The following is a 12,985-nucleotide window of genomic DNA, read 5'->3' on the forward strand; positions in this document are numbered from 1 at the left end:
AAGTTTCTTTCTAGTTTGTGGAGGGACTAGAGTTAGACAACAGAAGGAAATCATTTAGTTTCATTTGGAGACCTTATGTGCACAAGTAAACTGAGAAATCTTTTATTTTGGAAAGACAAGACAGCACGTACTGTTGTGGATAGACCATCTAAGTACGTGCTTCAGATTGTTCAAACAAAACACAGACATGGTGACCCATGAGACATTTTTGGACTTGCTAACCCTCGTGGCTATGGGCAGGCTATGATGATTTAAGACTCAGTTTCTTTACTTCCACTGAGTATTTCTCTAGTGTTAATGTTTTTTATGTAAGTGAGAATGTGTTTGCACACGAGTTACTTATATCGATTCATTTTGCAGACTTCTGGCTAGTAAACTACTTGCAGACTCTTTTGTAACTGATATCTGAAATTGAGGAAAGTTGTCAGGATGCCCTCCTGGCAGGAACAATCATCCGTTGCCCTGTCAGTATTTCTAATACCTAATTCATGCATTCATGATGTTTTGAGTATTTCCTCTAGTCTCAGTTGGATTTTGATGTATCTTGGCATATTCTTTTGTAATAATGCACCAATGCTAGCATTATTTAGTGGTTGCATAATTAACCAAAATGGTGGTGGTCTCTGTGTGCAAGTGAGAAACTTTAAGAGTATTTTCCAGTCAAAATTTTTGCTTGAAATGTATTGTAAAATCTCATCAAGGTTTCACAGTTGCAGGTCTTGCAGTGTTAATTCGCTAATGTGCCTGAGTAATGTGTATAAGATTATTTTCCTTTAGAGTACATTTTTCTGCATAGAATCTCTACTAGGGAGGGAGGGCTACTGAGCTACATCTTTTTGTATTTCCATGTAAAAGAAGTTGCAGTTTTGTCTGGTTCTACAGTCCTTGTAAAGAATTTTCAACCCAGGAGAAGGGGAAGAGCAGGAGTTTACATCACCTCTATGTGCATGTGAATTTGGTTATCTCAGGAGCTGTATGCTGTAAATATTGAAGCTATTTCCTAACTTAACATGTGGGTTCCTGAAGACCCTGGGATATTACTTATAACCTAATACAAGTAGATAACCTCAGTGCTTGCCCTAGTATCCTTTGAAAAGAGTCTTCCAACTGTCCAGTGTCCTGTGTACTGAATGAGTGTCTGCTGACACCATCTGCTGAGAACTAGCTTGTGAGGACTTCAGTTCTAGCGTTTCACATTGCCAAAAAAGGTCAGATTTCTTTTTTTTCCTGAGGAAATACAAAAATCCTTCTTCCTTTTTTGAGGAATTAGGCTGAAAGAGCACCCTAAACCTTGCTTTCAAGTGACAGAAAGTAGTGTGAAATATTGGACTGATGCACTTGGAGACTTCAGACTTACAGTGTCTACATAACTTGGCACATTAAATACTGTTGGCTCCACTAGCATCACTTGTCGTTTGTAATTGCTTGCACATTCTTCATAGTTTACCTAATAAATATGCATAATAAAAAACATTTCACTGAAAGCATCTTGTTACTATGACAGATTATTTGTTTTACTTTGTCAGAAAACTCTACAAGCGTTATGCATTCCTCCGCTGTGATGACGAGAAAGAACAATTCTTGTATCATCTCCTGTCATTCAATGCTGTTGATTACTTTTGCTTTACCAATGTTTTCACAACAATCTGTAAGTATTTACTTTCCCCGGAACTCTGATCTCCAGATCTGGTTGAGTACTTAACCAAATTTCTAAACAATTCTGAGCAATGTTCTTTTGTGTAGCTGTTCTGCTTTCTTTCTGGTATCCATCTGTGTATGCTGTGTCACTGTTTCTATAATCTTTTCTGGTGGGCAGTAGTGTTTTCCCCATGTGTCACTAAAGACATTTGTTTCTAACTTGGTAAGATACAGGCAGCTTTAATCCTTTTAGATGTGGAAAAGTACTCAACAGAAAATTTTGTGGTGGACTTCTGTGCACCATACAAAAAAACAGTGTGGATTGTACATTTTCAAGGTAAGAATATTAGCTCGTTGCATAGCAGGAGTTAAAAAAGAAAACAAAATACCTTTCCCTTTTTCATCCTCAGCCTAGCTTGCCACATGCTTGTCTCTGAATTTGGGATAACTAGTCAAACGCTTGCTGAGGGCTGCATCAGAACTCTGCAATGCATTCAAGTGCTTTTTTTCCTTTTTCTTTTCTTTTAAAGACTTCCTGTAGATATTTTTTAGCTGTTATTGCTGACACTTTAATGAATTACAGAATTCTCATGCACTTTTTGCATGCGTGCAGTCACAGGACTTCAATGGTAAGGTATAAGAAAGACTTCAGCATTGCTGAAATTGGGGTTGGCGGTAGGTGAAGGGACCCTTCTACCCCACTGTAAGAGCTATCCTTGCTGTTATGTTATGACTCCTATTTTTGTGTCTTAAAGACAAAGCAAACAGAAATCTAAGTGAAATACTTCTTGGACTTGTGGACAAGCTCTGCTGGATGCTTTTGTCATTTTAAGACTATCAGCACAGAAAATAAAAAGGGAGGCATTTTAATTCATTCTTAAATGCCACAAGCATCAAGCTTCTAAGAAAAGCCAACTACCAAATGCTTTCTTGAGGGAACTGACAGCTGAGGAGATGTTGAGGGAGAAATGTATTAAATACCTCAGCTGAAAAATACTAACTGTAACCCATTTATGAATGATAAAGGAAGCTAAATTGCCAAGAAACACAATGAGCATTTAGATAATTGGATTTTGTTATAGAAGTAGTTTGGTTAATAGGGGGCCATGTATGAGATGCTAGATGATGGAAGAACATCTGTATTTCCATCTGCCTTGAGTCAAAGAAGGAGCTTTAATTCAGGTGGTGTATTGAATTAGGCACTGGTAGACCAGGGGACCAGAAAACATTTGAGAATGCATGTGGTGCCAGTTAAAGGGGAGGAAAAAGTTGTTTATTCTTTTTAAAATCAAATCATCTTAGCATAATTAAGAGCAGCATGGTACAGAAGAACTTGCAGTATTGTTAGGTATTTTCACTGAAAGTGTTTAGCCACTGTAATGAATACTCCTGCAAGCAAGCCCTGCAGATAAAGGCTTTGGTTACTAGCTGAGTGGGAATTAGTGTTGTGTAGTGTTTATGTATGCACACGCAAAAGCAGGCAGTTTGTATTTGAGCACTGAGCTGCATGCTGAGCTACAACCTAGTCCTGTATTCACGGATACTGTCCTTACCTCCTTGTCACTAAGCTGAGGACAAATAACTATCTTCATCATATGTTTTGAGACTGGAAAATGAAAAAATGATTATATCCATATGGAGACATTGTCTAATCCGTGTTTCTTCTGTCATTTGATGGTATTTTGCTATCAGCTGTACTTCTTAATGACTCTTAATGTGTACACTTCCTGATTGTCAGTAAGTGTTTACTAAGTAAGTGCTGGTATGATTAAATAGGAACTCTTATGTTTGTGTGTTGAGTGTGGTTTTTTTTTTTCTTACATTTCATGGTAGTGAAGGATTGTTATGGATTAATAGTATATCGTTTTCTCTTCTGTTCATTTAAAAAAAATTACATTATTTTCCTTTTTCACTTTTGAAGTGTTATTTCTTCTTGTGTTTGCAGTGATACCATACCATATATTGATTGTTCCTAGCAAGAAACTTGGTGGTTCGATGTTTACAGCCAATCCTTGGATATGTATCTCAGGAGAACTGGGTGAAACAGGAGTCCTGCAGATTCCCAGGAACATATTAGAAATGACTTTTGAGGTTTGTATCAATTGAAACAAGAATAGTTCAGGTGTTTTTTCATTCAGTTCTAAATTCTCCCCTTGCGGTATCATCTTGTAGTACATTTCGTATCTGTGGTCTTTGTGGTTACTCACAAATACTCCTGTGTTTGTACATTACCAAGTTTAATCCATATTTAATACTATGCACAGCAAAATCATTGACAAATCCTTAGTGCATTGACAGATAAGACTTATGAAAAATAAAATTTGTCTTGCTCTCTGTTGATCAACACAGTATTAAGAAAAAAACAAACAAACAAACAAACAAAAAAAAAACACAAAGCAACAACAAACAAAAATAAATAAAGCAACTTACCCCTAAAAAGCCCAGGATGGGTCATTCAGTCAGAAGAAGAGCACCACGCTTCTGATGACCTATGTCAGCATTTTCTCCAAGAGTTTACTCGTCCTCTCTCCTACTGTTTACACTGACAAATTCTTTGTTTAATTTGCAGTGCCAGAACCTGGGAAAACTGACCACAGTGCAAATAGGACATGATAACTCAGGGCTGTATGCCAAATGGCTAGTTGAATATGTTATGGTCAGAAATGAAATAACAGGGCATACTTACAAGTAAGTATCATCCTGACATTTCGTGTTGGGTAAGTAGAATTTATGCAGGAAGCCAGCATAAGAGGGCTTGTTTGCTTAGAAAGGTCTTACCTCCTGGGACTGTCTACAGATGCTGCTACCTGAAGGCACAGAAAGGTCATTTGGCTTCTGGCATTAAACAAGTCGTGATTCTTACAAAATTAAACAGTTTTCAGTTTGCAAATGCTCATGTCTACCTTCCAAATATTGGTGGAGAAGATGAGTTCACTGTTACACATCTTGAAAAGAATCTGCCTTGAGCCCCAGGCAGAAACAGCAAGTTAGCTTGCTGCTCACCAAACATGGATGATGTTTTATATTACGGCTGAGTGCTCTGTTAGAGAAGTTTGAACACAAGCTTGAATACAAGGGCTAATGAATGTTAGAAACCTGTATTTGCATGGTGAAAGTAAAGGAACAAGATTTACAGTAGGAATTAATTTAATTTGTGTTAAGTACAGCATGGTTTAGTGACTTGTCCTTTATTTAGAGATACTTTTTTACTCATGTTGATGAGAAACTGGTGGGTAAGTCTACTCAGTTCTTTATGCAAGCTTACTTGTAATTAAATGAAGAGGCAAGATACTATTTTTGGATGCTATTCAGACTATTTTTGGATGCTATTCAGTTTTCTGATTGAGCTAGTTAAACTGACATCAGCATCGGTTCACAGAAAGTGGTAATGAGCAAATAAATGCGTATTTTCTAGTACCCAACTTAATATCCCAATTTCAATGTAACTGTTGGTGTTTTGGTATTGAAGCAATTTATTTAATGGTGTTTTTTTGTGTGCGTTGTCTCACCAGCTATGTGAAGTGTTCAATGAAAGTGTAGTTCGTTGTGGATCTTTCCCTTCTCTTTCTTCTCTCTACAGCCCTCATGCACTACATGTAGGACACAAGGCAAAATCTGCCAGTTTGCTTTGTAGATTGTCTGGTGTGACATTTAAGGCAAACCTGGAGCTGAAAAGCTGTTTTACTTTTGCTCCCTCTGCTGGCAAAACCCACATCCAAGAATTTGTTCATTAGTTGTTAGAGTGAAGTATTTCTAATAAATATAGTAGCAGAATTTGGATTTTTTGCAACTGCAGTTGAAAGTCTTTACCATGGAATTGAGTCTGGGTTGAAAGACTTGATCGAAATATCTGGTTAATGTTCTCAGGTTTCCCTGTGGAAGGTGGCTTGGAAAGGGAATGGATGATGGCAGCTTAGAAAGGATCCTGGTGGGAGAGCTGTTGACTTCCAACACTGAGGTTGATGAGCGGCAGTGTCGAACCCCTCCTTTGCAGCAGTCACCAAGCATGATCAGAAGATTTGTCACTATATCACCGAACAATAAGCCAAGTGAGTGCTGGGGATTGTCTTGTAAGGTTTTACATCATTATTTGTGGAAAGCTGCTTGCAAACAGCAACTGGAGATGTTCCTGTATTTTAAAATCACAGCTTAGAGAGGACCTGTGAAGCTCACTTAGCTGGATTCTGAGCAGGCAGTTGAGCTAACTTCTGAGTTAGAACAGGTTGCTCAGATTTGTATCTACTCAAATTCTGAATGTCTCCAAAGGCAGAAGGAAGATGTCTCTGGGCTTCTGCTGTAGTGCTTAGCTATCCTACTATTTTTTTCTGTTTTCTTGTCCTTCATTTGTGAAATGACTACAGTGGAAGAAGACAGAAATTTGTTGTCCTGTCCTTCACAGATGAAAACACCTGCTAGTGGTTTCTGTTCGTGGATGTTAGTTTTTTATTGAGATCACTGTTCTACGATTATCCTATTCCTGATAAGTCAGGTGGTTATTGTGCTCCCAAGCATCCATGGGTTTACAGGGAACTATCACAAGATATATTTCTAAGATGCCTGGATTTGGTGGTTGTAATCGAGGAATATATCCTTTTCTTATCTTTGGGCCTGGGTCTGCAAAATCATGTAATTATGTAAATACTCTTTCTATCTGTTGTTGTGTTGAAACATCGCAGTTATAACTTTGATAGGAAAAACAAACCATCTCCAATTCTACCTCCTCCACAGTTAGTAAAAATAGACTTGGATTTCTATTGCCAATAATCCATCACCTTTTCACTAACAGCATAAGTTATATTGGTTTGTATGCCTCTTCTCTTTTGTGATATGCCTTATCTCTCATGCACAGGTACAATTTTTAAAGCATTTACAAAGTGATTGGAAGTATTTTGTATTTTTCAGAGTTAAATACTGGCCAGATACAAGAAGCTATTGGTGAAGCTGTCAATGGTATTGTCAAGCATTTCCACAAGCCAGAGAAAGAGGTGAGGACTTGTGTTGTCTGTGTAGTGGCACTCCTGTCTTGAAACTCACATTAGTAAGTGTTGGAGAGTACATAACAGAAAAGTTTGAACTTGAAGGAACAGCCATCTGTGTCTGAAAATTCCTTAAGTAGAGCAAAAATGAGATATGGATACTAGGTAATTGAAATAGTAAATCGTCAAGTACCTCCTTTTTGCTGTTAACTGGAGTATTCAGTTAGATTTAAATCTAATGTTCTGGTATTTGAAATTGTGAGCAAAATTCTGCCCAAGATTCTAGCTGTACCACTTTCAGCAATGTTGCTTCCTGTTCAGTTTGTTCTGGATTAACTGCTGTTTTATCTTCATTGAGAGTAATAAAGGGTTTTTATGTCTGTTTTGCACTATCTTGGCCACTTTTAATATGAAAACCAATGGAGTGTTTAAAAACAAACAAAAAGACCAAAGCAAAGCAGAAATGTTGTTAAAGACAATTCTGAGTTACAATTCTGAGTTATATATACATGTATAATCACCTTAGCTGGCACAGCAGTTTTTTCCTGAAACAAGCTTAAGAAGTGTGCCTTTGTCCCAGGTGTTGAAGTCCAGCCTTTGTGAGAAAGAGTGGTATAGAGTAGTGCTGCCTACTATATGGATATCCCTTGGAAGTCATTATTTTAATTTTTTACAAATTGGTCTTCTCATTCTTTCTGCACCTACCTTTCCTAAATTCAGGTAGCATGACAGTTCATATTCAGTCTAATTCTGATTGCTGAGCATACTTAGACAGTAATCCCAAGTGGTCATGCGTTGGTTTTGCAGAACAGAATTTACCCCAGTCATCTAAAGAAGAATTATTATTCTTTCCCTAATTTTTGCATTGCAAAAATTGCATTGTGTTGTTTTTCTTGAAAGTCTGAGGTACTTGATACAGTGGACCTGTGATCATAACTACTTCATAAAAAAGGAAAAAGTGAACTTCCTGTGCAGTGGTCATTGTCGTAGGTAAAACCTGCTCACAATCGTAGAATCATAGAATATCCTGAGTTGGAACGGACCCATAAGGATCATCGAGTCCAACTCCTGGCACCACATAGGTCTACCCAAAAATTCAGACCATTTGACTGAGCACAGTCCAAACACTTCTTGAACTCCGACAGGCTTGGTGCCGTGACTACATCCCTGGGGAGGCCATTCCAGTGTGCGACAACTGTCTCAGTGAAGAGCCTCTTCCTGATACCCAGCCTGAACCTCCCCTGTCACAGCGTGACACCATTCCCTTGGGTCCGATCACTGGTGACAAAAGAGAATAGATCAGCACCTGCCCCTCCACTCCCCCTCGTGAGGAAACTGTAGACCGTGATAAGGTCTCTCCTCAGCCTCCTCTTTTCCAGGAGGAACAGGCCAAGTGACCTCAGCCTCTCCTCATACATCTTCCCCTCCAGGCCCTTCACCATCTTAGTAGCAGCCCTATTAGCCCTATTTTATTGGGCTTTGTGAAAGGAATTTGATTGGAGAGTTTGGAAGAGCTTAAAGGCCTTTCCAAAGATCCTAAAGAAACTCCAGTTTCCTATGAAAGTCTAGCCTGGAAATGACACTTTTTGTGGCTTCATTTGATGATGGCGAGGCCCAGAGATTGCTTTCTTTAGCCTCATTCTTAAGGATATCAACAAATTTTTGAATGCTAAAGACTTAAGAGAAGTGGGCCATCCTGTCTGGGGTCACTGACTGGCAGTATATTGCAACTCTGGGCATCTGTTCATTTAAAACCTGCTTTAATAAACACATATGATACTTTTTGTGTCTTAACTGCCGAACTGAGATAAATGCTTGTGCTTTCTGTGTGCGTTTGACAGAGAGGTAGTCTGACGCTCTTGCTGTGTGGAGAAAGTGGACTTGTTTCAGCTCTTGAGCAAGTGTTTCAGCATGGATTTAAATCACCCAGGCTCTTCAAAAATGTCTTTATTTGGGACTTTTTAGGTAAGTGTGATGAAAACATAACAGAGCCTGTTTGTGTCTTTGAAACATATCCATCTGTGTTCCTTATCGTTGCCACTGTGTCTCAGCTGGTGTGAACAAAATACTTGTCAGAGGCATCTCAGCAGATGAAATGCTTTAAGAGCTCTTATGTCCTCGTATTGTTGAAAGAGTATCTGTCTTGTGCCAGAGTTGACACTGTACTTGCACAGTAATTGGACTGTGTCCTTCTAGTAGCAGTGGTGTAAAATTCCCTAGTGTGGAAGTTTTTAAATAAGGTGGTGAGTTGGCATATGGCAACCTTGTTCTTAATTCAGCATTGTGAAAGCAATAAATGGTGCTTTTAAGAGGTTGAGTTGCCTTATAAAACATAAGTGGATCTAGTGCTATTTGTACTTAGTGGACATTGTAATAAGGGGTTTGTAAGCATATGTTTTTCAAACCATGCTCTGTTTCCTTTGTCACAGTGCTGAGTAAGTCAACTGAATACACAAAGAAATAGGCAAAAAAAAAAAAATACACAGAAGCAAATACACAAGAAGTGCACAGAAAATGAGTTACTTTTAATAGTGTTTCTGTGTTTTTGAATAGGTGTTTCAACATAATTCTTGACCTTATTTTGTCATATTACTGTAGCATGACAAAGTTAGTTAGATACTAAAACCACTTCAGCTCTGCTCAGGGGAAAGGAAGTGGAATTCCAGTTTTATACAGAGGGAACAACTAAAGTGACAAAAAAAAAAAAAAAAGCCTAGACATAATCACCTAGGAAACTTATGGACAAGCTTTGACTTTGTGCTGATTTGCTATTTCTCAGATATGGGTATCACATAGCGTTATGGATTTGTTCCCTAACTTATGGGGAAAGCATTATACAGTGAGGTGTTTTTAAATGTAATCATCTAAATTTGAAGGTCATTGTGCCTAATACTTTATTACAAGCACTGGAGCACAGTATTTCAGCTATTTTAGGATTGCTATTACACTGATGAAACTTATCTTCTACTATTCTTTTAAGAAAAAGCACAAACATATTATGAGACCCTTGAGCAAAATGAAATGGTCCCAGAAGAGAACTGGCAGACAAGGGCCAGGAATTTCTGTCGTTTTATCACTGCTATCAACAACACACCTAGAAACATTGGGAAGGATGGCAAGTTTCAGATGCTGGTGTGTCTTGGAGCCAGGTATAAAGGAACTTTTTTATTAATACTCTTAATAAAATGAAAAATATGGTGCATGTTAGTAAGATAAAGTCACACAGCTGCTGGGTTTTGCAGTTTGGTTGTTACTTACGAAGTTCTTTGATGTAACGAAAGAAGAATCAAGTGAAGGAGGCACTGACCAAGTTCCAAGGTATTGGAATTATGGAGAAACTAAGATATGCAATTGCATATCTTAGAGCTGAGCAATTGAATCATGAGAGAAGGGTACTGGTCTGAATAGCCTCCCTCTCCTAGCTAGCAAGGTTGGAAGATAGAAGCAGAAAACCATCAGTCATCGAGGCCTCTTCAGCTCTTGGCTGGGTGAAATCCCGCCCTCCAACTACTCGTTGCAGGAGATGAGTAGGAGAGAAACCAGGACTATTTAGGAAGCCTCTTGACTCCAAGGTGGTGGAGCAAGTCAGTGACACCGGGCTTTCCTGAGGCTTCCAGGCCTCCTGGGAGCCGTATGTTTCGATGTGAGGGTGAAAAGCCTAGAAATGCTTCTCTTGCATGAGGATGTGCCCTACTTAAACAAGTGCCACAGATAGTTGCTTCCCCTTGCCTTTATAGAAGTATATGGACAAAATGGTAAGTCTAGTTGATAGGCAAAGTACAAAAATAATGTCATTGAAAATGAGAAATTAACTTGGCTTTATTTTTATTTCCAAATTACCACTTTGTCAGAGACCACCTCTTGCATCACTGGATCGCCCTGCTTGCAGACTGCCCGATCACAGCACAGATGTATGAAGACATAGCACTAATTAAGGACCATACTCTTGTGAATTCATTGATTCGAGTGCTGCAGACCTTGCAGGAGTTCAACATTACGCTGGAAGCATCTCTTGTCAAAGGAATTGATATATGACCTCCTGTCCCACAACAAAACAAAAACCCACAACTATGTTTAAAACAGCAACAACAAAAAAAAAGCAACAAGGAGTGAATCACGTTAGTATGCAAGAGTTCTGTCTGCCAGTACATTGTATCGTGAACTTGTTCATGGCCCTAAAATACAACTTTGACTTTTCTTGAAGAAAACTCCAAAAATAGTACAGGCAAATGGATAGAAGCTGTAAACTCAATGTAAAAAAGAGGATTTTGGTATAAATCTATTTTAGAGTTTATTTGCTGATTTGCTTTTTACACACTTTCATGTGAAAGAGATAGAGATGAGTATTGTGCAGCTTATTTTAAAGCTGCAGTATTTCCTTGCCATAGAAAATGTGCAGTGAGCCTTTCAGCATTTTGTGAACTTGCCTTCAGATATGCTGTATGTCATAGACCCCAATATATACACTCCATTTCTGCTAAGAAGGTCATTCTATAGTTTTTAAACTAATATTTTATATATTAACATTATTACCAATGTTTGATTTTTAACGTGTTGGGTCACTGTTCTGCTGCAAGGGAACTACAAATTCTCATGTGTGCTTTTTTAATAGCTCCAAGGCACTGACTTGTCAACAAATCATGTTTTTTCCTTTATTTTTGTTGTCAGTATTATTTTTAGTGAATTCTGGGAGACTGAACCGTGAAGTGCGCAGAGATTGAAGTAATATTTTTCATATTGGTACATAATTGCACAGAAGAAATTAAGCGTCTTTTTTAACTGATGTTTTTTATTTATTTAACCTATCATTGTGTTTTGTAATTTTGTCTTTAAAAAAAATCTTCTATGATACAACTGGCTATTGTATGTTGCAATTCAGAATTGACAGTGCAGTCCACTTAAATCAAAAACCTGGAATAAGTATTTATGGTGCAAAAATGTTTCCACTTGAACCATCCTTTTGAAGTTCGATATACAGTTGCTGCTGGTAATTCTCTTAACTGCTAATAAAGAGGAACATGGGCTTCCCAAATGCTAGATGATTAAAGAAAGATGTTTACGCCCCCACAAAATAATAATGGCAAACCTTTATTAGTTTGCTTATATCAGGATTCTTATTTTTTTCTGAAATTACAGTAAATAATAAGTTTTCTTTCCCTTTTGAATGGATATATCTGGAGTCCTGTTGTCACAGCTTGCTTCATTTGGCATGTTTTTGCTTTTAGCAGAAAGCTTTAGTCCACTTCTACAATAAAACAAACATTTTGAAAGTTTTATTTATTGAAGAGCTGGAAATTGGTGAATGCCTAAAGACATCTCTGTTCATTTGAATCCTCTGATAAAAATCTCTTTGAAGTGAGTATGTGATTTAACGGGCTGAATTATCAGCATTACAAATTACTGCACTGAAATTCAGGACTATGTATTTAAGAGGTCTCCACTGTATAAACTTATCTCAGTGTTGTCCTTCTTTCGAGAAACAGTCCAAGTTTTTCAGTTCATACAATGTTGTAGTAGCTTTTCTTTACCTACAGATTAGTGACATCTTGTTAGTTTCATTTCCATAACTTACAAGTATAGCACATGTATTAAATCTTTTTACTATTTTTACTTTTGTCCTATTTATTTCTTTATTAAATGGAGAAGTTCCTTTATCACTACTTTTTTTTTTTTTTATTAGAGCCAGATTGGCATTATAAAGATGCAAAGGCAACGTCCAAGCCACTCCTTAGGCTGGGTGGATATGAATTCTTTTGTAACATGGGGCTTACAGTACCATTTCATGGAAGTATTCTGTGTGCAGTTTTTTTCAGTCTTGGAAGGGCAAAAATATTCTTTATTCTGAGAATTTCATGTATTCAACTTAATATTTTGGGAGAATCTTTCTACACTTGCCCCGCATTTCTTATTTATACAGTAGTTTTATATACAGTGCTTTCAGCTATATTTATAATAAATCTATGTAGGCTTGTAGGTTCTCAGTATGCCTGATGAAAAGAGGGCTGGATTAACTGTTTTGACCTTATCAAACTAGTTGATCTCATTAAAACCGTATCTCTATCCTAGAGCAAGTATGGATTAACTTTATCTTATATGAGGTAGTTAACCCTGAACTAACTTTTTTTCATATTTGTTCACCTTAAGTGGCACAGCAATATCGTTTTGATGGCTTGCTTTGATGTGTATCTTTTGGGCCTCGTTACGGCAATGAGATACCTAGGATACACATGGGTTAGGGTTCGCTCACGTGGTTCCCACACATGGGTTCTTTGGATAGCACCTGAGAATGAAGTGTCCATCAGCGGTGGTACCTGTGTGCTAGTTGTCCAGATGCAAAGGAGATTTTCTTCCTGGCTCCTCAGTTACTTTAT

The 12,985-nt window shown here is 37.8% G+C and overlaps 1 protein-coding gene across 2 annotated transcripts in view; it reads left to right on the top strand.

Annotated features, from left to right (window-relative positions):
* DENND5A (DENN domain containing 5A) overlaps positions 1-12,224 on the top strand; it is a 59,437-nt gene extending 47,213 nt beyond the window's left edge. For both annotated transcript variants that reach the window (XM_084287811.1, XM_084287812.1), the window contains 8 exons: positions 1,527-1,648; positions 3,584-3,729; positions 4,208-4,326; positions 5,506-5,687; positions 6,541-6,623; positions 8,456-8,579; positions 9,595-9,763; positions 10,466-12,224. In XM_084287811.1, the coding sequence (XP_084143937.1) occupies positions 1,527-1,648; positions 3,584-3,729; positions 4,208-4,326; positions 5,506-5,687; positions 6,541-6,623; positions 8,456-8,579; positions 9,595-9,763; positions 10,466-10,649 (1,129 nt within the window). In that variant the 3' untranslated portion in view covers positions 10,650-12,224. The remainder of the gene's footprint in view (positions 1-1,526; positions 1,649-3,583; positions 3,730-4,207; positions 4,327-5,505; positions 5,688-6,540; positions 6,624-8,455; positions 8,580-9,594; positions 9,764-10,465) is intronic.
* The last annotated feature ends 761 nt before the right edge of the window (positions 12,225-12,985 follow it).

Source organism: Netta rufina, assembly GCF_964035555.1.
Source record: "Netta rufina genome assembly, chromosome: 5".
Taxonomy (NCBI): domain Eukaryota; kingdom Metazoa; phylum Chordata; class Aves; order Anseriformes; family Anatidae; genus Netta; species Netta rufina.